The sequence below is a fragment of the Manacus candei genome, unplaced genomic scaffold (assembly GCF_025592945.1).
Source record: "Manacus candei isolate 608988 ecotype Guabito, Panama unplaced genomic scaffold, ASM2559294v1 h1tg000007l, whole genome shotgun sequence".
Classification (NCBI taxonomy): Eukaryota; Metazoa; Chordata; class Aves; order Passeriformes; family Pipridae; genus Manacus; species Manacus candei.
In genome coordinates this window covers 7,553,741-7,577,884 of record NW_026138055.1, presented here as the reverse complement: position 1 = coordinate 7,577,884, position 24,144 = coordinate 7,553,741, and the positions used below count along the sequence as shown (strand labels likewise).

The window sequence follows — 24,144 nt, the reverse complement described above, 5'->3', positions numbered from 1 at the left end:
CAAGTTTTGTCACAGTGCGTTCATGATGTGCACGTGAGTTCACAGAATCATAGAATGGTTTGGGTTGGAAGGGACCTTAAAGCTCATCTCATTCCAACCCCCTGCCATGGGCAGGGACACCTTTCACTAGACCAAGTTGCTCCGAGCCTCATCCAACCTGGCCTTGAACACTTCCAGGGATGAGGCAGCCACAGCTTCTCTGGACAACCTGTGCCAGGGCCTCACCACTCTCCCAGCCAAGAATTTCTTCCTGATATCCAATCTAAATCTTCCCTCTGTCATTGTGAAGCCATCCCCCCTTGTCCTGTCACTCCAGGTCCTCGCAAATAGTCTCTCTCTGCGTTTCTTTTGGGCTCCCTTCAGGTACTGGAAGGCTGCAATTAGGTCACCCCAAAGCCTTCTCTTCTCCAGGCTGAGCAATTCCAATTCTCTCAGCCTTTCCTCGTAGTAGAGCTGCTCCATCCTTCCAGTCACCTTGGTGCCTCCTCTGGACCCACTCCAGCAGCTCCACATCCTTGTGCTGTTGTTCCCCAGGGCTGGAGGCAGCTCTGCAGGTGGGGTCTCACCTGAGGGGGCAGAGGGGCAGAATCCCCCCCTTCCCTGCTGCCCATGCTGTGGGATGAGCCCAGGACAGGGGGGGTTTCTGGACTGGGAGTGCACATAGCCAGGTCATATCCAACCTCTCATCCATCAGCACTCCCACTTCCTTCTCCCCAAGGCCGCTCTTGCTAGTCAACATCTAGAAATCCCTCCAAGGACACATGTTACACAAGCACCTGGTATTGCTACCTCTGAGTTCACAGTAGAATTTATAATAATGTTTCTTTAATGCTGAAAGTGATTTTCAATTTCATTGTGTCCAACTCTGGAATTTATACAGTGAGACTTTTGCTCAAACACCCAAGTAGCCATTGAAAACTAATTTTCAAACTACATTTTCAGCTACGAATGTGTCCTTTCTCTCCCATGTTCCAATGTCCTCTTCCCCAGCTGGTTAATAGTGACACTTAACCAGCCCATGGCAAATACTTTGGGAATGTCATAAAATTAGTTACAATGAGCCCATGAATACAACAATACAATATGATGATAATTAAAGTGTATATTGGTGATGCAGTTTGTTTTTAACCAAACAAAATTACGAATTAAAAAAAAAAAAAAAGAATCCAAACAAATCAAAGAATTACAGAATGATTTGGGTTGGAAGGGACATTAAAGATCATCTCATTCCAACACCCTGCTTTGGGCAGGGACACCTTCCACTATCCCAGGCTGCTCAAAGCTTTGTCCTCAAAACTCATCTCCAAAGAAAGTGAAACCCACAATCTTTGAACATGGAGTGGTTTTAAGAATTGCTTTCTTTGGGAGCTGTGCCTGTCACCTGCAGGTTAATCTGGGAGAAGACCTTGATAGGATGTCTCTCCTCTCCTTGGGGTCTGGTAGAAACTGTTGGAGGAATGAAGGAGTTGTCGGAGGAGGTAGGAATGATAAAGACACAGAAAATCATACTCTGAGGGTATGATCTCCCAAGCCTTGTTTCCTCAAGAAACCAGAAAGCCATAAAAAACCTCTTTATTCCCTTTGGTCTTTTCTGCTTCACTGCTTCAATCTCTTTTATAAGTCACCATTCCCAAGTCTTACTGTCCAGCTTGGGCTCACTCGGGACTCGAAGTCAACACAGCCCACAGCAGCATCACCTTGGGGTTGGGTTCTTGTGGAGAAAATCTGCATTTGTCACCTGCTCAGTCACCACTGGGGACCACCATGATCACCAGCCATGCCAGTGCTTGCAAACAAGTCACTGCAAACAGAGCTGCTGGGGCGTGAGAGCCTCTGGGACACCCGACTGCTGAGCCTGGACGGTGACAAACCTCTCCAGAGGGACTCTGGATATCCTCTGCAGGGACTGCAAAATCCTGGAGGACTTGAGGGCTGTGAATAGTAACCAACTGTGGGTCTCTTCCATAATGTGAACAAGGAGAAAAAAAAAAAAACATTGCAGGTAAATAGATACAAGTTCAAGGAGTCTCTTGAGATGAAGATGGTTGGAAAGTGGAGAATTAGTGAGGGTGAGTAAGTGCTTTCCCTGTTCTTACTTTTCATGTAGTCTTGGTAATGGAAAACAGTGGAGAGAAAATACCTGGTGAATCCTTGATTTCACAGAATCACAGAACCATTTAGGTTAGAAAAGACCTCTAAGATCATCCAGTACAACCTTTGACCACCTCGTCAACTAGACCATAGCACTGAGTGAGTGTCACAGTCATTTCTTGAACACCTGTAGGGGTGGTGGCTCCACCACCTCCCTGGGCAGCCCCTTCCAGTGTTTAACAGCCCTTTCCATGAAAAAATTCCTCCTGATGTCCAAAACTGTGAAGCAATCCATCTCCTGTAATGGTCTCAGGTCCCTCGTAGGACACACAGCATCAGTTTGGCCCATGGTGAGATGAGGCTGGAGCAGCCCCCATGCTCCTGTCTCTGCGAGACAAAACCCATCACTGTTAGCTTCACAGCGATGTCTTTTCTTCTCAGTTGGAAGTTTTGCTTTGAAAGGCAGTTCTGGTGACTCTGATTTGTGATGACAGCAACTTCAGTGGCATTTAAAGAGACTGGAAGGAAGAGATAAATAACCTTGAAGATTGCTTAATAAACCAATGGAAGAATTGTTCTTCCCTATAAGGTTTCTGAACACTAAGCCAGGCATGGGGATTTGTCTTGCCTTGTTTTAGCCATCTAGAAGTTGGACATCTTTCTTGTTCAAGATGATCCTTCAGAGCTTCTCTGGAGGATTTGGAGAGGAAGCCAGCACAGCTAGAAGGCAATTCCTCTCCTTGTTTTAGGCATGTACTTTGGGACAGGATGAACCATGGTCTGGAGGTGGCCATCCTCTGTCTGCTGACTGAGCAGAGGGTGCACACAAATTTAACTTTGAGAGGGATGAAGTCAGACAAGAGCAACCCAAAGCAGGCAGAGAAGAGTCTTGTTCAGAGGTAGATGCTTTGATTAGGTGACACTTTGAGTCTTGCTTCTTGAGTTGCCAGAGCCTAAAAGCCAGGAATGCTGTGTTTAGTCTTTGGGAAGCGTCACAAAGTGCTCCTTGTGGCATCTCCTGTGGGAAACCCAGCCAGCACCAGAGAAACCCCCCTCCTGCTCTGCTCAGGTGGTGGTCAGTGCAGTGAGGAGGGAAATTCAGGGAAGTCAAAGCCAGAGGATATCAAGGATTCCTCAAAGAGAAGCGTGAGGAACTCAGTTATCTGCTAGTTAGGCTGATGAAAAGGGGCACGGGGGATTCTGCGGCACAAATGCTCAGGTTGAATCTGTGAGAGGATAACAAGCTCTGGCATTTTTAGGGCAGAAGGGAAAGAAGGAAAAAAAAAAAAGAAAAGCAAAGGAAGCTGAAACAGCAGCAAACAATAACTCTTGATCTAAATCTTACAGATCACTGTACTTGCAATGGGGCAACTGTCCAGGTAAAGGCTGAAAAATTGGGCCTGTTGGATGAGACCTACCTCAACCCAAAAAGTTCTTAATGATCCTTCTACCTCCAGCAAAGATCGTGCAGCCTTGACCAGTCACTCTGTGGTGCCTGTAGTATTTCACCTGGGAGAGGAAAAAATTCCTATTCCTCTGAGATATTCCTGTTCCTCTCTTGTTGCCCAGGGAGGCTGTGGACTCCCCATCCCTGGAAATGTTCAATACCAGGTTGGATGGGTCAAGTGGAAGGTGGCCCTGCCCATGGAAGGGGGGTTGGAACTAGCTGAGCTTTAAGATCCCTTTCAACCCAAACCATTCTGTGATTCTGTGATTCAGTGATTCAGTAAAGACTTTGTTACAAACGTGGGTAGAGCCCTTCCCAAATCTTCGTTTTGGAAGCCCAGCATGAATGAATGAAAGAGAGACTTAATTCATAAACCTGAACATGAAGAGTAGTTCTGGGAACAGAAGGGGGAATGGTTTTAAACTAAAAGAAGAAAGATTTCGATTAAATATTAGGAAGAAATTCTTGCCTGTGAGGGTGGGGAGGCCCTGGCACAGGTTGCCCAGAGAAGCTGTGGCTGCCCCATCCCTGGAAGTGTTCAAGGGTAGGTTGGATGGGGCTTGGAGCAATCTGGGATAGCGGAAGGTGTCCCTGCCCATGGCAGGGGGGGATCAGACTAGATGAGGTTTTAAGTCCCTTTCAACCCAACCCATTCTAGGATTTGACAATCCTGCTGATCCTGCATGGGACAGCTCAGAACCGCCCCCCCCAGGAATTCTCTACATTAAAGACAATACATTCCTCATGAGAATGGCATTGGACACACTTTCAGGTAGCCACTGCCCAGCACTCCATGAGGTTCTGTGAGGATGCAGCACGTCTGGAGTGCTGGCTGGTAATTAATTAACATTCAGGAGAGAAGCCGCCGGTTCCACTCGTTTGAGCAAGTTGCTCTCGGGTGTCGTGCTGCAGCTCATGGCTCCAGGAGGATCTGGTGCAAGGTGGTTGGGCCAGCAGGATGGGAGGCAGCAAACTCCTGTTTACAGGAGCTGTGGCAGTGTCATGACACACCAGGACTGGCACACACACTGTTCCTTGCCCCATGTTTCTGACAGGGAGTCTAACATCATTGAATTGCTCGTGTGCTTTCAGGACATCCTGTATACCACTGCTTCCACCTCTTTGTCAACAGGTCTTTTATCAGGTCTTGATTAAACAAAGCATTTCAATCTTTGTCCCTTATGTGGATCCCGAGACATGTCTGTGTGGCAGAATATTCAAACTAACTCTCAGTGCCACTTTTTTCATGGAGCACACATGGACTTCAGATTAATTTTGCATGTAACTTTTGGGTGTTGCAAAGGACAACCACCAAGGTACAGAGAGGGCAGTGCATGGGAACATCTGATTTTTTGAGGAGACACAAGCTAACACTGTCTTTGCAGGAGAAAATGTGGGTGGAAGGACCTCACAGGTTCCTCCTGAACCTTCAAATCTACCTTGAATTGCTTAATAGGGATGATGATAGAGGGTGACTTGGGAGCTGGACCTCCCTTGGGAGCCAAAGCCATGAGATTCCATTCAACTTTAGGAGATGTCTCAGTGTTTTCAAGGTTGAGACACTTCATTCATCCAGGCTTTGTGCTGGCCTCCCATCCACTGTGGATTTTTCCTGATGAATGGGGCTGTATTCGTCTCTGAGTTTCCCATCCAAAGCACGTGAACCACAGCTTGGGTCTCAATAGGTGAGTGAAGCCACAAACTCCTTTGAGAGCATCACTTCTGGGAAACAGAATCATAGAATCCTGGGATGGTTTGGGTTGGAAGGGACCTCAAAGATCAACTTATTTCAACCCCCTGCCAGGGGCAGGGACACTTTCCACTAGACCAAGTTGCTCCAAGACCAGTCCAACCTGGCCTTGAACACTTCCAGGGATGGGGCAGCCACAGCTTCTCTGGGAAACCTGTGCCAGGGCCTCACCACCCTCTGAGTAAACAGTTTCTTCCTAACATCTAATCTAACCCTTCCCTCTGCCAGTTTGAAGCCATTCCCACTTATCCTATCACTCCATGGCTTTATCAAAAGTCCCTCTCTCTTTTTTTTTTTTAAACTCCCTTTGATTACTGGAAGGTCACAACGAGGTCTCCCTCTCCAAGCTGCTTCCTCAGCCTGTTTTCACGGGAGAGCTGCTCCAGCCTTCACATCACCTTTGTGGCCTCCTCTGCACCTGTTCCCCAGGACCTCTTATTTTTCCTTCAGAAGGGCTTGGATGTGCCACCAGAACAGTTGCACCAGTGAAGGACGCTGAAGCAAGTGGGCTGTGTGGGCTCCACAGACAGGAATGATGGATGAATCTCCCAGCTGGCTGCCAGCACTGCAGCACAGCTTGTTTTCCTCAAATCCATGTGTGCTTCACCCCGGCGCTCCGTGGATTGCGAATCCGAGTGCGTTTGACAGTGTGAAGGCAGAGTAACAGTCTGGCAGCTGGGACCCCTCTGGGAAATCCTGTGCCTGGCTCCTGCTGGCTCCCCACGTCAGGGAGCTGCAATCATGACCAGAGGTGATACCTTCATTTTCAGGTGCTTCTGCTCCTTCAGCTGTTTGCCTTCCCAAATCACTCCTTATTGCTATGTGTGAAAACCTCCACCACTGTGCAAAATTACTGTGTATGGGATGGGAACGGACTCCCGGCGCTGGATTTCAATAGGATATTTCACAGCTCTCTGATTGCTGGGAAAGGTCCATTTCTGCTCCGGTCTGGGCTGACCTGCACAGGTCACAGGCTTTCACAGCCTCCTGGTGCAGAGCTTGGGGTCTGGGATCAAAGATGTTTAGGTTTGAAGGGCACTAATTCAGGGTCCCCTGTACCACCACAGTGAGCATTTCTGTCTGACCGGTGTTCACACTGTTGCTTGATGGCTTTTTCTCCAAGATGCTGCTTGTCTGTGCTGTCTTCTTCCCTCCAAGCATCCCAAGATGAAATTCTTGGCTGTGAGGGTGGTGAGGCACTGGAACAGGTTGCTCGGAGAGGGTGTGGACTCCCCATCCCTGGAAGTGCCCAAGGGAAGGTTGGACGGGGCTTGGAGCAACCTGGGATAGTGGAAGGTGTCCCTGCCCATGGCAGGGGGTTGGAATTGGATAAGCTTTAAGTTCCCTTCCAACCCAAAGCGTCCATGATTCTATGAACTCTGCAGTGCCAGGTTCATGCTGCAGTGTTGAAGAGTTGCCTTATTGCCACATTGCTTTTTTTTCCTGCTTATCTTGGAAATTTTACTTGGGGTAGGACTACACAAGTTCTGATATCCATGGCTCATAAATACATGTAGGCACAATCCTTAACCCCCATCAAGATACCCATCAGAGTGCTATATTTTCTCTCTTGTTTGTAGCAGAATCACAGAATACCCTGAGCTGGAAGGGATCCAGAAGGATCATTGGGTCTGCATGGGACTGGCTCTGCATGGGACAACCACAAGCAGTGATAGCACTGTGGTTGGTCTTTTCATTGACATGAACACCAATGGCTTGTCACGAGAGGGAGGTCATTGCTTCAGTGTTCACTGAGGACTGAATCATAGAATCATGGAATCACAGAATCATAGAATATCATAGAAACATAGAAACATAGGATCATAGAATCATAGGATCAGAGGATCATAGAATCATAGAAACATAGGATCACAGAATCATGGAATCATAGAAACATAGAAACATAGAATCATAGAAACATAGGATCATAGAATCATAGAATCACGGAATCACAGAATCATAGAATCACAGAGTGGTTTGGGTTGGAAGGCATCTTAAAGCTCATCTCCTCCTAACCCCTGCCATGGGCAGGGACACCTTCCACTAGACCAGATTGCTCAGAGCCTTGTCCAGCCTTCCCTTGAACACCTCCAGGGATGAGGAGTCCAGACCCTCTCTGGACATCTCTGAGGGCTCCTTCATCACTCCTCACTCCTGAACTGGGCTAAGTGTCTCCAAGGATATTTCAGACTCCATTGCATCAGTGCCCTCTGGTCCTTTGTCGCTGTTTCAGACCCTGGTTTGCTGTTCAGATGATCCTCCTGAACCACAGACATTTCCCAGTGTGGCAGCACAATGACTCACTGTAGCACAATAATCACACACGACCCCTTCCGTGATCTCCCCGGCTCCTGCACAGGGATTGCCATTCCCACTTAGACCACCAGCTCGTCAAATCCTGCTTCCTGCCTCCAGCAATGGCCAAAACCTGAGGCTCCTGAGGTTGCCTCCAGAGCACACCAAGGTAACTGTACAGTCCTGGCTGTGTGGATGGAAAAACTCTCTCCCGGCTACCACGGAAGATCCACTTATGCGCTGGAGCATGAGATTTGATTACCTTTATTACAGGATCTTCGCATGCAGAGCTAGAAATGTTCATGGTCATGCAATTATCCAGTCACAGCAGTTGACTCAGTGACCTTCTTTGGCAGTGAAGTCCATAAATTGGCTTTACACAGCCAAGGGACCTCTGATTTCCTGCTCCTCCATTGAACTTCATCTTCAGTGAGTGACATCCAGTGACTTATATTACACAGGGCAGGGGAAAATGGAGAGAGTGTGTCAGGCCTGTTGTTTCCTTCCTTTTTTTAATTTGAATATCCTCAAACTCTTCTATTGTCTTTGCAAAACATTTCTGTATTTTTGACCATTTTCCTCAAACAAGGTTATGCTTGTGTGTCTCTTCCGGGTGTTCTGACAACCTGGAGCAAAGGTGAATATGTGGAATGAGTGTCCAACACATCCTTTGGCTTCTCTGGGCAAAGATCTGAGGTATGTTTGGGAAAATACAAGAATCATCATAGAATCCCAGAATGGTTTTGGTTGGAAGGGACCTTAAAGGTCTTCTCATTCCCCCCTTCTGCCACGGACAGGGACATCTTCCACTATCCTGGCCTTGAACACTCCAGGGATCCAGGGGTAGCCACAGCTTCTCTGGGCAACCTATTTCAGTGCCTCCCCACCCTCCCAGCCAAGAATTCCTTCCCAATATCCTGTCTAACCCTGCCCTCTAGCAGTAGGAAGCCATTCACCTTCATCCTGTCACTCCAGACCCTTGTCCCAAGTCCTCCAGCTCTCTTGGAGCCCTTTTAGGCACTGGAAGGGGCTCCGAGGTCTCCCCAGATCCTTCTCTTCTCCAGAGGAACACTCCCAGCTCTCCCAACCTGACTCCAGAGCAGAGGGGCTCCAGGCCTTGGAGTATCTCCGTGGCCTCTTCTGGACTCACTCCAGCAGCTCCATGTCCTTGTGCAGTTTTTCCCCAGGGCTGGAGGCAGCTCTGCAGGTGGGGTCTCACCTGAGGGGTCAGAGGGGCAGAATTCCCCCCTCCTCTGCTTTATGCCCAGGGAACGGGGGGGTTCTGGGCTCTGAGGCCACATGGTTGGGTCATATCCAACTTCTCACCCACCAGCACACCCAAGTTCTCTTTAGGACTACTCTGCATCCATCCCCCACCCCACTTGTACTTCTCCTTGGGATTGCCCAGTCCAAAGTGTAGGACCTTGCCCTGGGCCTTGTTGAACTTCATGAGGCTAATATGGGCCCACCTCTCCAGCCTGTCCATGTCTCTCTGGATGACAAAACACAAAAGGGAAGGTCTGACACCCTCTGAGGCCCGGCAGAAGAGGGAAGATGATGAGTGCACCCTCTTAAATTTTCAGACGAGGAAACTCTCAGCGATTCAGAGCATGACTGACCAGAGATCACATTTCTCCATCACAAGGAACAGGAGAAACAGCTCTTCAGGGAGAAGGAAAACCCCTTAGTTTTAGGGGGAGCAATGCCACAAAATAACATTTAACATCTCTTCGAGCACATGCTGCTGCAGCCTCGAGTGCAAGGAGCCGTAAAAGTGACTAAAGCAGGAGTCTCCGGAGCGGATTGCTCAAGTGAAAGGAATCTGGGATGAAATGCCAGCCAGCCCCGTTGGTCCCTCATCCAGGGCTGCTCAGAAATGCCTGATGCTTTCTGACTGGATGGCCAGGCCTGGAGTAATTACTCGGTTGCAGTGTTTTCACTTTTAAAGTGAAAAAAAAAAAGTGGCTTCTTATCTTTGCATGAGTTACAGTTTTGCCTCATGTTTATGAGCTGGCACTGTTGGTGAAGGTCTTTGCTGACAGGCCTTCTGGTTTGCTCCACTCCTGGTCATAGTGGCCACATGGCCACTGTCCTACTCCACCATACCTGAAGCTGAACTCCCTGGGGCTACAGCTATACCTGGGAGTTAAAGAATTTGGGGCATAGTTAGTCACCTGTAGAGCTAAATGGCTAAATGGCTAAATGGCTAAATGACTTCTTTCAGCTCAGATGAAACACTGACCCAAATAATACTGGGAAGCTCAGGAGCTGGCATGGACAAGGGACCCTTCCCAAGGCACTATCCAGAGGAAACACCCTGTTTTGAAGACTGAGGAAGTTTAATAGCATGGGCATGGCTGGATACAGCCCAACTGGCCACTCTGTCTTGGGTTTGGTGCATGAACGAGACCGTGTTTAAACTGTAAATCTCCTGAGAGATTTATAAATGCCTGAAGAGAGTCTGGTGAGGTGCTCTGGTCCCATACAGTAGCTATGACTGGGATCATTGCTCACATCATCCCTTCTGAGGGGTCTCTGGAGACATAACCTCCAGTTGTGCCGGGGGAAGGTCAGGTTGGACATCAGGAGGAATATCTTCGTGGAAAGGGTTGTCAGGCATTGGAAGGGGCTGCCCAGGGTGGTGGTGGAGTCCCCATCCCTGGAGGTGTCCAAGGAACAACTGGACATGGCACTCAGTGCTCTGGGCTGGGTGACAAGGTGGGGATGGATCACAGGTTGGACTTGATGATCTTGGAGGTCTTTTCCAACCTCAGTGATTCTGTGATTCTGTGATTCTGCAATTCTATGACTGGCACAGCCATGCCTGTGCCTGGTCCCTACCTCTGTGCAAAAGCCAAGTGACCCAGATCCTCCTCACAATGGATGCACCAGAGCACAGACACAGTTCACAACCTTGGCACCACCACGCTCCTCCTTGCTGACCTTCAGACTGCTGGGTCCTGTTCATCTTCTCAGCTGGGTCACCTCTGAAGAGACAGCTGGGACAAATGTGGGACAAGTGGACCAAAAAGACATTGAACCAGGGGGAGCAGATATTCCTGAGGTTTGGCCTTTTATCCCTGTTTGCCACCTTTTCCTGTAAGATATTGGCATAGGTCAGTCTCTTGTCCCCAAGGTGACCTGCACTGTGAGGTGCATGAGTACAGGAGCACCTCCCCTGGACCTCCTCATCCCACCCTCACTCTGCAGTCAAAAAATGCCTCCAGAGGGAGATCCCTCTCCAAGGTAGGTACTGGAGACCTGAATCCACCCTCCAAGGGCAGAGCAGGACATGGATGTCTGACTGGTGATCCCAGGGGTGGGTGGCCCAACTCAAGCTCAAGGTAAAAATGCTGTCAGAGCCTTTCCAAGGATTCTGGAAGCTCTGTTTGGCTGTGTGTTGGGCTGGGAGATGCCTCGAGTGTGTGACTCTGAGTACCCAACTCTTCTTTTCCAGTGGAACATCAGACCAGACCAGGACTATCTTTAAATCCTTTTGGTCATATATTGCATGAATCACCTTCATTCCCTGACACTGTTCCTCCCTCCATTCTCCCCCTCATCAATGAGGGGGAGGCCCAGCATCTACCAAACCCTTCCCTGTGCCAAGTCCTGAGATGTTCCTGGAACCATCACATCACCTTGGTCAATGCAACTCTCCCCTTTCTGGTCTCTGCTCATGTTCTGCACCTGGAACCACTCCTGCCCTTGCTGACCATCCTGCTTCCCTTCCCTCTTCCATGTCTCCCTTATGCCACTGTGTTGCTTCCTATGGACCATTCCTGCTCTTCCCAGCCCTTGAGTAGTGAGAGCTGAAGAACTGTGCCCCAGCACCTCTGCCTTCAGGGCACCTGCCTTGGGATTCCCAACACAAAGGGGGGCATCCCACATTCCAGTTGAAAAACAGGACACATTTTTGGGCAATACCATCACCTTCCCTCCTTTTCATCTTCCCTTGCAGCCCACAAATTCTTCCCCCCTGCCAAAGCACCCTTTCCCAAGGGAAATCACAGCCACCAACACCCAGGATACTCTAAAACCTGGAATTTCTAAGCCATTCCCCATTTCTCCATGCCAGCCACCTCCCCCACACACTTTCCTTCTCTAATATTCAAGGAGCCATGGCTTAGAAGCCCCAGCTTAGCATCACCCCCTCTAATAGCTTAAGCCCTGGATGAATCCCCTTGATTTTAGGGCACAGGATGTTGCTGGAATTCCTTGCCTTGCTCCTCATGCTTGGGTCTTTTCTGTTGTTTATTCCCTGGATATTCAGAGCATGGTAAGATGTGTTATTATTCAGATTTTAGAGTCAGCATTTGCTTATAGGTAAGAAAGAAGAGGAGCAACTGAAGGGTCTATATCATACATCCTCAGATATATAATATACATCTGAGTATAATCTTATACTCATAATTTTATTTATTTATAATATACATCTGAGTATAATTTTTTATACTCAAAAATTGAATAATAGGTTAAAGTTATCAAGATAAAAGGTTCCCTTTGGAAAAACTCACAATTCTTTCTGTTTGGGGCAGATATTCCCAGTATTGGTCAATTCAATCCTCCTCCCATGCCATGTACTGTCAAAACCAGCTTTGGCACAGTCACTTTATTTGTATTTGATACTTTTTAGGAGCTGGGTTTAAGGTCTCAGCTTGGTCAGAGATGGTACAACAAAGCAATGGAGATGCAGAGCTGCCAGGCTCGTGGGGGTGGAAAATCCTGGAAGCAGTGGATATATTGGCTCTGATTTTATTTGGGTTTTGTCAGGCTAATTAGAAAGTGCTGCACAGTCATACATTGGCAGGTCCTAAACAGTGTGGTGTTGGCTTGATAGATGAAGACATTATGGGGCTTGGGGAAGAGGCTTGCATTGGAATATCCTGGAGACAGGATATCCTGGGAACAGGGTGGAAAAGGGGTGCAGGATTGGGGATTTTGGCCACGTAACAGAGGCCATCTCCCTTTGTCCATAATGGGGTACATTTTTCACTCCATTCTGCCCGTGGAAGGGAGATGAACACACTGGATGCACAAAAGGGGAAGAAAACAGATGAGGCATCCATAAGAAATGCCTTGGAGTGGGGGGATAGCAGTGGTCCCAGCAGGAAGCCATTTATTCTCGGGATACTCACAAAGGGGCTTTGCCCAAGACATGTTTAAGCAGCTTATGGCCATTAGACAAATGTTTAATCTGCAGAAAAGTGGGCCAGCAGGCAGGCAGGTGCTCGGGTGCTTTTAGAGCCACGGAGCAGCTGGGTCTGGGAGAGGGAGCAGTGGAGGGGACCCGGGGGACAGGGAACCACAGGAGTGCCAGGGCTTGCACCTCAGGGCTTGGGAGAGCCGGTGTGGCAACCACAAATGCCAAAAAGGTTCTGTGGAAAGGTGAAGGGAGCTCCTGGAATCACCCCACAGCAGCAGGGATAGGCAGAGAGAGAGCCCCAGAAGTGCTGTCCCGAGCCTGGTGGCATCTCTTCCACCCCTGTGCGGCTTTCGGGACCTGAGCCAGCCAGGTGGGAGGTGGTTTGAACAAAGCTCTCCAAATGTGCAGCCCCAGCCTTGCAGATGCAGCCACTGCCAAAAGGCACGGAAATCCAGACAGAAAATCAGCTCGTTTCCAGATCTGATCCTAGTTTGCCCTAAATAAAGGCGCGGGTGGGTTGTGGGGGGCAAGAGTAGAGCGGGAATAACTTCAGTCGATGCACTTCTCCAAGGAAAAGGCTGGAGCTGTGGCATCCCTCGTGTCCAGGAGCAGCATTTCCCAGGCAGGTGCCGTTATTTTGTAGTTATCCAAGAGATGGCAGCCTTTCCCAAATCTTCTCCCGGGCTCTGACCGGGAGACACACGTTTCACCTTGATCACTGACACCGCAGCTGGCAAGCCCGTGGGACACACAGCTCACAGCCTGGAGAGAGCTGCTAAAAGCCGCATTCCCAGCCTTGCTGCCGGGATTTTACTGGTGCTGGTTTTTGCCTGGAACGTAGATCGTGCCTGCCTTCTCCTGGAAGAGGGATCTGAATTTTCCCTTGGACGTACGTGAGCCACGTTGTCTCTATGCTGGCAGCCCCAGCAGCCTGGGTTGCTCCTTCCTCACCATCCATGGTGCCCAGAGCAGCTTCTGTGGGAGGGGGTGTTTGGATTGGGAGCTCCAGGGGTAAGAGTAGGAGCCAGGGATATTTTGGCTTGCAGTCTGAGCTCTCTGTGTTCTTTATTCCCAAACTGTCCTTCTGCAAGGATGGTGGGACGAGCTCCACCAGCCGCTGCACCAGAGCCTGTGCTACTGGTTACCCTCCCACAGAAGACCAGACTGTCCCCTCAACAGAATGGTTTGATTGGAAGAGACCTTAAAATTGTCTCATTCCACCACTCTGCCATGGGCAGGGACACCTCCCACTATCCCAGGTTGCTCCAAGCCCTGTCCAACCTGGCCTTGGGCACTTCCAGGGGTGGGGCAGCCACAGCTTCTCTGGGCAACCTGTGCCAGGGCATCACCCCCCATTACAAGATTTCCACGTCCCTTCCCAAGTTTTCCTCTGCTTCAGTTTTCATTGCAGAAACTTCTCAGAATTGGGAATGAGGTCCCTTCCATGTGCCCATCCCCTGCATATCCATTCTCCAGGCTTTGTCTTTGGAAGTGGAAACTGGATGGGAACACAAATATAAATTCCATTCTTTTCCAAACTTTCCTTTTATCAGTTCACCCTTCTCTCCACATTAGATTTGCAGCCTCTGGAAAATTACAGGCACAAATACAAACCAGCATCCTCAGCTCTGTCCTCCTACCTCTGTTTCCCTTAGTCCACCATTCCCAGAGAAATGTCCCGCAGTGTATTTCTGGCTCTGCTCCCATGGACTTGGATGCACTGGAGGCATCTCTTCCAGACCATTAAACAGTGCCAGGACCTGTTTTCTGGGCCTGAGGCCAACTGGCACTACCTGGCCATGTCCAGACCATGTCTGGTGTGTGAGCAATCCCCCATCCCTCCACATTCCCTGTCCTTTGCAGGGACACCTTTGCTGTTGTTTGTACCTGGCATGTGGCCTGTGTGGTGGTCAGGACACGAGGGGGATCCTGGGAAGATGCTGGGAGGGGTGGAAAATGCCTTTATGAGCATATTTTATGGATTTCCAACCAGCATAGTGAACAGGCACATCCCAGACAAGGAGGGAATTGCCTCCCTGACACCTGCAGCCAGGTGCAATGGGCTCTGTTGACCCCAAGCTCCCTAAAAGATGAAATTATCATTAACTGTAGTGGATTTTGTGTTTTCCCAGGCACACTGGAAGCAGGAACCAGTGAGGTGGGCAAAGCACGAGCAGTGGACATCACTCCCAGTGCTCTGAGTGGGTGTTCCTGCCCCTCCTAAGGGATTTTACTACAGCTTCAGGAATGCAGATGGGGAAAAACGAGGGCAGTGTGATGGCAGTATTACTGACATTTTTCCACAGGCATAAAACAATTTCTTTAAATAAATGCCCTCCCCCCGGTGAAACTGGGATTGGGATTAGGGTTGGTGGAGAACATCTGGGGAAGGGAAAAGATGTGGGATGGGCTGTTTTTCCCAGATAAAACTGCCATGATCAATTTTTAATGTCAGCTTTTAAATCCTTTCCCTTTGCTGTGCATTAAAACTCAGTAAAGCCATGATTTCCTTACTCTCAAGTTGAGATGGGGAACCTTTTCCTCTGGGCTTAGGGAAATCCCCCTCTGTCCTGTAGGAGGTGACACCAGAGTCCACAGCTGAGGACACTGATGGGATTGAAAGGAAAAATTGGCCTCAAACATCTGCAGAAGGCAACTTATGCTTGGTTTTCCGAGAAAATGGTGAGCAAAAAAGACTCTGAGATCATAGAATCATAGAATGGTTTGGGTTGGAAGGGATCTTAAAAACTCTTTCATTCCAACCCCCTGCCACAGGCACCTTCCACTGTCCCAGGTTGATCCAAGCCCTGTCCAACCTGGCCTTGGACACTTCCAGGGATGGGGCAGCCACAGCTTCTCTGGGTAACCTGTGCCAGGGCCTCCCCACCCTCACAGTGAAGAATTCCTTCCTAATATCCCATCTAACCCTGCCCACTACCAGTTTGTCCAGAAAAAAGAAGGAAGTATTCCTTCAAGATCAGGCAAATGTTTTCTTTCATGTCTGGGCATTTTAAATCCTTGTTTAAATAAAACACGGGGAAGGTGAGAAGCCCTTTGAAGGACTGCCTGGATCATCCAGGACCGTCCCACAGCAGTGGGGCTGGATAATCCAAGGGAATGTGCTTTGACCTGGGAGGGAGAAGCTGCAAGAGCTGGAGAGGATGCCCAGATATGCAGAAACAACCACAGATGTGCCTTGAGGGAGGCAGGTCCAAACTGCTGCATTCCCTGCACGATCCTGTTTGGATTTCTTCAGCAGGGTGAGGCCTGAATGAGTGTCAGGAGGGCAAATGCCTCAGGGTTGGTATTTAACATCTTGGTAGCAACAGTATTATTTAGCAACTTGCCTAACCCATGGTGAGACCCTCCAAAATTTTTCCAAATGGATGGTGTCTGGCAGTTAGGATGTATTTCCCTGACTATTCTTTACATTTCCCAAGCTCTGCTCTACTTTCTTTGCTGCTGTCAGTGGCTGCAGCTCAACTCTGACCAGTGGCTCATAGTTTGCTTTCACACTGACCAGATTTTTCTCCTCCAGGTGTCCCCAGTGATGCCCAGAGACGCTGCCTTGGCTGAGAAGGAGAAGTTGGAGGGCAAGATCCCTATTCTGTCTCCTCGGGAAGAGTCTCCTCATCACTCATGGGTGCCATGGGCTGCTTTCTCCATTTAGTGCCAACTCCTTGGGAGAGTTACCCTGTTTTGGAGAAAACAGGGGCAAATGACAAAAGACAGAAGAAGGGAAAAAAAACAACTAAGTCTTTCTGGGGACAAAACTTAATTATTGGTGGCAATTTGCAGGCTCAGAAGCCACAGCACCATTTTTAGGCTGCACCAGCCCTTGCTGGATCCAGTCTGTTGTCTGACATGTGGCAGACTGTGTCCCTCTCCTCGTGCTTCACTCTCCAGTGACTCAGTCCCGAGGATCCTATGCCTTCCAAGTGCTCCTGCAGCTCAGCACAGAGCTGCTCACAGAGCCCTGGGCACTTCCAAAGTATTGGCAGTGCAGGGGAGTGAGAGCTGGAGCTGGGACATCCCAGGTGCCTGCAAGGGTAGTGATGTGTCAAAGACATGTTCTGAAGAAATCCAGAAGGGCTTTGGAAATGGAAACCATCATCTTCCTGGGATTATGTCTGGGCTGCTGGTTCAGATTGCCAGGCAACCTGCATCCTGGGCTGCATCCCCAGAGGTGTGGCCAGCAGGTCAAGGGAGGGGATTTTGCTCCTCTGCTTCACTCTGGGAGACCTTCAATACAGGAAAGGAACAAGTCCAGGGGAGGCCACAGAGATGCTCCAAGGGCTGGAGCACCTCTGATTGGGAAAGCTTGGGGGTGTTTAACTGGAAAAGAGAAGGCTCTGGGGAGACCTTAGAGCCCCTTCCAGTGCCTAAAGGGGCTCCAAGAGAACTGGAGAGGGACCTTGGACAAGGGATGGAGTGACAGGACAAAGGGGAATGGCTTCCCACTGCCAGTGTCTGCATTTGATCATATCTCCATAAACAAGAACTTGTCTGGCAAGACTTGCCAGATGTTTCCCAGTCCTCTGCACACGACATTTTGGAGGACAATGAACTACACAGAACACTTTGGGGTGAGATCTGGGCTTTTTTAATGAAAGGATCAAACTCCACTTCCGTGAGACAAGAAGAAACTACTGCAAATGTCATTGTTTCCCTTCTCCTCTCATCATGGAATGTCTCTGCTCTACTTCCTTTTCCTGTGTGCCAGGCAGCAGTGCAGCCTCCCACAGTCCTCAGTGTGCTCCTCCTTCTCTCCTTTACCACATGTCCTGGAGCAATACCCTCTGCAGCTCTTTCTGGACTGGCTTTTGGCTGTGGAAAGACAGAAAGATGCACATCAACACTGACTAATTCACGGTCAACAGCACAGACCATGACACAGCCCAGTTCCCGTGGAGACCCCTGGATGTTGGATGTCTAAAGGTAGGATGGGATGATTCTGGAGCTGAACTCCACTCCAAAGGTCTTGAGAGCCAAACCCAACCCGAATTTCCACACAAGACCCACCACCCACACCTACTTTCCTGGGACAATATTTTTTTTCCCAGAATCACAGAATGGTTTGGGTGGGAAGGACCTTAAAGATCACCCAGTTCCAACCCCCTGCCATGGGCAGGGACACCTTCCACTATCCCAGGCTGCTCCAAGCCCTGTTTAGCCTGGCCTTGGACACTTCCTTGAACACTTTCACCTAAATTCCTTTGTGGTTCACTATTATCCCTCATTTCTGCTCCACATAGTTTATCACCTTACCTGGTGTGGCCATCAAGGCCATGAGGAAAACTGCAAAGACAACATAGATGATCCTCATGACTGGATATCCCCCGGGATCACAGCAGCTCTGGGAGGCAGCCTGGCAGAGAGATCTTGGATCAGCTGCTGAGAAAAAGGCTGGAGACCCTGATATTTATAGACATTTCTTGCCAGGGAGGACAGAGTTAAGGAGGAGTGTGACTTCGCTGGTGTCCCAGGACACATTGTTTGCTGCTTAATGGGATCTTGTGTCACTCCAACCCAGTGGCCATCTGACAATGAGACGTCCACCCTGTGCCTGTTTGGCTCTTTTGAAGGCATCCTGTGTGGCCTGTGCAGGTCTCTCCCATGGGAGCTGGACTCAGCCTGGCTGCCAAAACTTTTGGCACAGACAGCTGGGAGTATCAGTCCCTGATCAGGGGACTTGGTGTTGGGTCAGAGGAATGGTTGTGGTGATCAGTGTTACAGCAATGACTTGGAGAGGGGTCTCCCTTCTTTTTCCCTTCCAAAACAGAGATCTGGGAGGACTGGGACCACACCAGCCAATGCCACCCTATGCATTCCCAGCCGTGTGGCAAGACCCAGACCCCCCGCTGGAATCCAAAAGGTTGTGGCAATGGACATGAAGGTTGTTATGAAGTTGAAATGTCTTTCCTACCAAAAAACCCTATGGAATTCAGAAGGTGAATCCCAAACATCTGAGACTCAATCAGTTGCCTGAATACAGACAGCACCATCCAAGCCCTCCTGAAATTTCCCAAGTTTCTCCCATATCGGCCACATCCACGTGATTTGGAAGCCACTTTCTGCAGAAAGGATAAACAGCAACTCAGTTTTAGTCTCTGAGTGTAGGACTTTGTAAACATATATTAATGGAATGTAGGAAAGCATTATGAATATATTATGAACATATGTTAATGGAACGTAGGAAAGCAGAGGTGACCAGAGTGGCAAGTGACTTATGCCTCTACTGCCCACCCAAAATGTCCTTCACAAAAAGTGGGAAGAATCATAAAATCATGGAATGGTTTTGGTTGGAAGGGACCTTAAAAATCGTCTCATTCCAATCCCCTTCCCAATGGGCAGGGACACCTTCCACTAGCCCGGGTAACTAGCAGAAAAAAAAGAAGTCCTGGCATTTACATTTATATCATACTGAGATTAATGTGTTCCTTCCCTCATTTCTTTCTCCTTTCTGGAGAAGGAAAGAAATCCCAGAGCACCTCCAGCCCAGGAAGAGGCTGAACCCAAGCAGAGACACTGTAGGTTGTGTTCCCTGGCAGTGAGGGAATGTTTGAGAGTGAACAATATTGGCACTGCATGATGACACCATTCCCTCTGGAATGGCCTGACGTGGCTGGGGCTGCCTGCCCTGGAGAGCAAAAGCTGCACAAGCACTTGCTCCAAGCCTATCCACATGAAGGGATGGGGAATAAGGGGATGTTTTACATCCAACTGGACAGCACAGCTCTAAGATGCTGAGCACATCCCAGTCCCTGTGGATTTGCAGTCGTTCTCTCTGCACTGTATCCATTGCATTGCAAGGTAAAAGCAGGAGAGAAGGAGAGGAGAAGACAAAGCCGAGGATTAAACTGCCCCCAATTTTCCCAATCACCCCTCTAGGCTGTTCTCTGCCTAGAAGGGAAATGATCACTCGGTCCCTGTAGCTCCTCTGGTCCCTGACTCCTCTACAAAGAAAAGGATCCATTAGATGGTTTGGTAATGCCAGAAGTTGACTCATAACAATTTCCTCCTGAGAAAAAACCCTCCAGCAAACCCCCAGGTGGCCAATGGTGGTGGATAGGATCATCCAGATCCCTCCTCAGGGAAGAGGGAGCAGAGCTGGTTGGAGCACCTTTTCCTTGCAGAAGCTGTTTCACTGCTGGATTCTGTATTGGGTTTATGTGGCAAAGTTTTGGTAGCTGGGGGGTGGAATGCAGGGCTGGCTCCTGTGAGAAGATGCCAGAAGCTTCCTCAGTGTCCTATGGAGCCAATTCCAGCTGGAGCCAAGATGGAGTGTCCAGTGGAGCCAAGGCCGGGCCCAACAGTGACAGTGGCAGCACCTCTGGGATAACAGAGTTAAGATGGGGAGGAAAAAACTTACACAGCTTCAATTCTGGAGAGAGGAGTAGGAACAAGTGAGAGGAGCAGCCCTGCAGACTCTCAGGGCAGTGCAGCAGGAGGGGCAGGAGGTGCTCCAGGCACCGGAGCTGAGGGTCCCCTGCAGCCCAGGGAGGTCCATGGGGGAGCAGAGATCCACCTGCAGCCCCTGGAGACCCCACACTGGAGCAGGAGTTGCCTGAAGGATGCTGTGACTTCTGGGAAGCCCACACTGGAGCAGGGTCCTGGCAGGACCTGTGTCCCCATGGAGAGGGGAGCCCACGCTGGAGCAGGTTTGCTGGCAGGACTTGGGATTCCACAGGGAACCCACAGTGGATCAGCCTGTTCCTGAAGGACTGACCCTGTGGAAAGGGATCCCACACTGGATCCATCTGTTCCTGAAGGACTGACCCCATGGAAGGGACCCACACTGGAGCAGGGAAGAGCGTGAGGAGTCCAACCCTTGTGAGGAAGAAGGAGCAATAGAGACAGCATGTGATGAACTGACCACAGCCCCCATTCCCCGTTCCCTTGCTGAGGGGAGGAGGGAGAGAATTCAGGAGTGAAGCTCAGTTTAGGAAGAAGTAGGTGGTGAGGAAGGGAGTATTTTAAGATTTGTCTGCATTTCTCATTCCCCTCCCTGACTTTGTTTCCCACCTCTGTGGATTTGCTGAAATTTTCATGGAAGGAGGGTTGTCTTGTGCTGGGGGAGAGGGACATTGCTGAACCACCCACATTTTTCAAGGCATTTGCAGATCACCTGTCACCTGAAAAAGCAGAAAGGAGCTTAAAGATTCCCTGTTGTCTCCAAAGGGTTGTGTTAATGGAGAAGGCAAGAGGGAAAATGATCCCAGGGAAAATAACCCCTTTTCCCAAATTCCCACCCTTTCAGGCCACTGGCAGCTCTGCTGCTCTTTGTCAGTGGATGTTCAGGCTTTTTTTGGAGCCTTTGGGCTGGACTTGAAAAATCTGTTTTAATGCTTCATGTGGGATCATGGGAACACCAGTAACCACACCACACACACCAGAGTTATATCTCCTTTTTTTCTCTTTTTAATTATTGAGAGGAGGGGGTGACAATGGGGTTACACGGTTGGGAATCTGCCCCCAAAGCCTCCATGGTGCCTCCTCTTCCTCAGGTGCTTCCTGTTCAGCTCCTATTTCCCCTTCCAGACAGGTGGGATGCAGCAGTAGTTCTTGCAGTCAGCGGAGTAGGACCAGGTGTCCACCTTGGAGCACTGGTTGGAGCAGTACCCCAGGTTGGCACAGGTCTTCAGGACCTTCCCATAGCCTGCAGGATGACAGAGGGAGAGTGGTTTGGTCAGGAGAGGTGCCTCTGTGCCCCTATTTCCATCCCCTCCATCTCATCTAGGTGTAAATGTGGCATCTGTGCCCCACTTCCGTGCCCTCCCATCCCTTCCAAGGTGGGTGACAGCAGTCAGCAGGATGAGACCCTGTTTGTAGGGAGGTCCTGCTCTGTTACCCCCCACATTTCCACATTTCCTTCAAAGTTGGAAGGGACCTTGAAGGGCACAAGCCAGAGCAGCTCCCTGAATACCTCCCTCCCCTCACTAACAAGTGCAGATTGGGAAAGAGATGCCCTGGAGGAGAGCAGACTCAATCTCCTAGTGAGAGACACCCCAAAAGCAGAGTTCATAAAGATGTTTTTCTGTGCACATTCGTTCTTCCTTGTCCTGTACCTCTCCTTAAAGGATCAGTGTTCTCAGAGCAAAGCAGCAAAAGCCACACCAAGGATGCTGCAAAGGGCTTAAAATTGGCCCCACAGCAGCTTTGCACCAAATTTTCACTGTTAAAAGGATAAAAATGGGTCAAGAGAAAGGCTTGGCCCAGGTGGGTGAGAATTGAACTCTGGAAGGGGTTTCTAAAGCCTGTTTGGGAGATCTCAGCCCCAAATCCCCTCTTGGTTCCTGTACAGGGACCCAAAAGCCTCAGAATCTCAGAAACAGGAATTAGCAGCAAGAGCTATGGCACATCAGTAAATAAAACACAGTCATAGAATCATGGAGAGGTTTGGATTGGAAGAGACCTTAAAGCTCATCTCATTCCAACCCCCTGCCACAGGCAGGGACACCTCCCACTATCCCAGGTTGCTCCAAGCCCTGTCCAACCTGGCCTTGGACAGTTCCAGGGATGGGGCAGCCACAGCTTCTCTGGGCAACCTGTGCCAGGGCCTCACCACCCTCCCAGCCAAGAATTCCTTCCCAATATCCCAACTAAATCTACCCTCTTTCAGCTTAAAGCCATTAAACACACCCTGGACTGAGCCCTGGCAGAGAACTGAGTTGCCCAGAAGAGCCCCTCTGGCACTATGGAATTCTCTGACCCCCCAGGAGAAGTGGCCATGTCCAGACTCTTGTTTGGAATGATCTGGCCTGGGGCTCCCTCCCAGACTGGATACTGAAGTTTTCAACCTCAATTTCACAGAAATGTCACAGATTATTTCTGTACAAATCCCCCTGAGAGGAGTTCTCATTTTATTGTCCCTTGAAAGAAGTCATTAAAGTACCTGGCCAGGTTACAGCAGCCACCTCAGAGGGTAAGAACGGTATTTGCAAGAGCTATAGTTATTTTAGAAGAATCCCAAAGAACATAGAAAGCTCATCTCAGCCCTTCTTACCTGGAGTGGCCAGGGAGACCAGGAGGAAAACAGCAAAGACAAGGTACAGGAATTTCATGGCTGCAGTTGAGCTGGGATCTCAGCAAGGCTGGAGAGAGGAGCTTTGGAGACCTCAGAGGGAGGAGGTGATGTACAGGGAGGCTGCAGCCCCTGGTTTTTATAGAGCCTTTCCCTGGGGATGCTGGGGAGATGGGAATTCATCCAAGTGCTGTTTGGGGCTGGACGTGCAGTGATGGCACGAGAGAATTCCCTGTGTGCTGGCAACCACCTCCTCCCCCCAGAGGTGGTTGCCCAATATCAGATAGGATTTCAGCACTCCTTGGAACACAAAGGAATAGGGGCTGTCAATAACAGAGACCTTAGGATGGGTCAGAGGGACCTGATGGAGATCTGTGGGTGCAGCGATGGAGGGAGAACAAGATCACTATCACGGGGTTCCAGGCCTTTCCCAACCTCTGGCAGGGATGCAGTGGGATGCAACAGGGACACGATGCACTGATGACTCTCCCTCCATTGTCCAGGCTGATCACCATGTGGGACTGATTGGAAAGGACCCATGTTCCCATCTCTGAGCCATCTCTGACAAATCTCCCTGATAAATTCATCAAACACCACATTCAGTGAAGTCTCTTTGGTCTTCTTCTCTCACCCCTCTGATGGATGGGCTGGAGCGCTGGGGCTGACAGCTCCCAGGAGCCTGGATGAGCTTTGGAGACACTTTGATCATCATCTCTTCCTCACAAACCCTCCAGACAGTCCTGAGGTTTCAAACAAAAGCTTTTCCAACCCAAATTCACTGGGCTGTTTAATGGCTTGAGGAACAGCCAGGAAAACAGAGGCAACCGGTGAAGGGACAAGAAGCTGCTGCTGGTGCAGAATTCCTCAATATCCTCAAACTTAAATCTGCAAAAGGCAGCAGATGAATCTTAAAACACTGAGTAACATGACAGCAAAACATCAAACCCTCAATCAGTGTAAGTTTAAGGCTGAGAATTTGGAAAAATGGATAATCTCTGTGCAAATGGTGGGTCTGAATTACCTAAAGCCAGTTAGGAAGGGGGTTTGGGAGTCCTGCATCAGTCTGTGGGGTGTCACAGTGGTGTGTGCTCTGCTCATCTCCCCCTCCCTGGTGGCCCCTGGTAGGGAAAGAAGAGGTTAAAAGAAAGGTGGCAGAGCTGGGGACTTGTGTTCATAAAATTAAGTATATTGGCACTTGTCAGCTCGGGGGGGGAACACTTAAAGGAGGTGTATTACAAGCTGTAAAAATTTCAGAGGCCTAAGGAGGATAGAGCGACAGTTCTTCAATTTTTATAACCCAAGAAATAGGTGGGATACCAAGGCAAATCATGCATTTATCAAAAAGGTAACCAAACTGTCCTCTTTCCCACTGAGCACAGCTGAAACGTGGA

At 49.5% G+C, this 24,144-nt stretch overlaps 1 protein-coding gene across 1 annotated transcript; it reads right to left on the bottom strand.

Annotated features, from left to right (window-relative positions):
• Positions 1-21,254: 21,254 nt before the first annotated feature.
• Positions 21,255-22,869, bottom strand: LOC127482268 (cygnin-like). Its single transcript, XM_051812448.1, has 2 exons — positions 22,736-22,869; positions 21,255-21,388 (listed from the first exon to the last, which is right to left on the bottom strand). The coding sequence occupies exons 1-2, from the start codon at positions 22,791-22,793 to the stop codon at positions 21,255-21,257; spliced, it is 192 nt and encodes a 63-aa protein (XP_051668408.1). The 5' UTR covers positions 22,794-22,869.
• Positions 22,870-24,144: the final 1,275 nt, after the last annotated feature.

Excerpts from the sequence above, each read along its gene's own strand:
- LOC127482268 (XM_051812448.1), bottom strand. The coding sequence starts at position 22,793 with ATGAAATTCCTGTACCTTGTCTTTGCTGTTTTCCTCCTGGTCTCCCTG. Across the intron at positions 21,389-22,735 it reads GGTCTCCCTGGCCACTCCAG|GCTATGGGAAGGTCCTGAAG; the intron begins GTAAGAAGGGCT and ends GTCATCCTGCAG.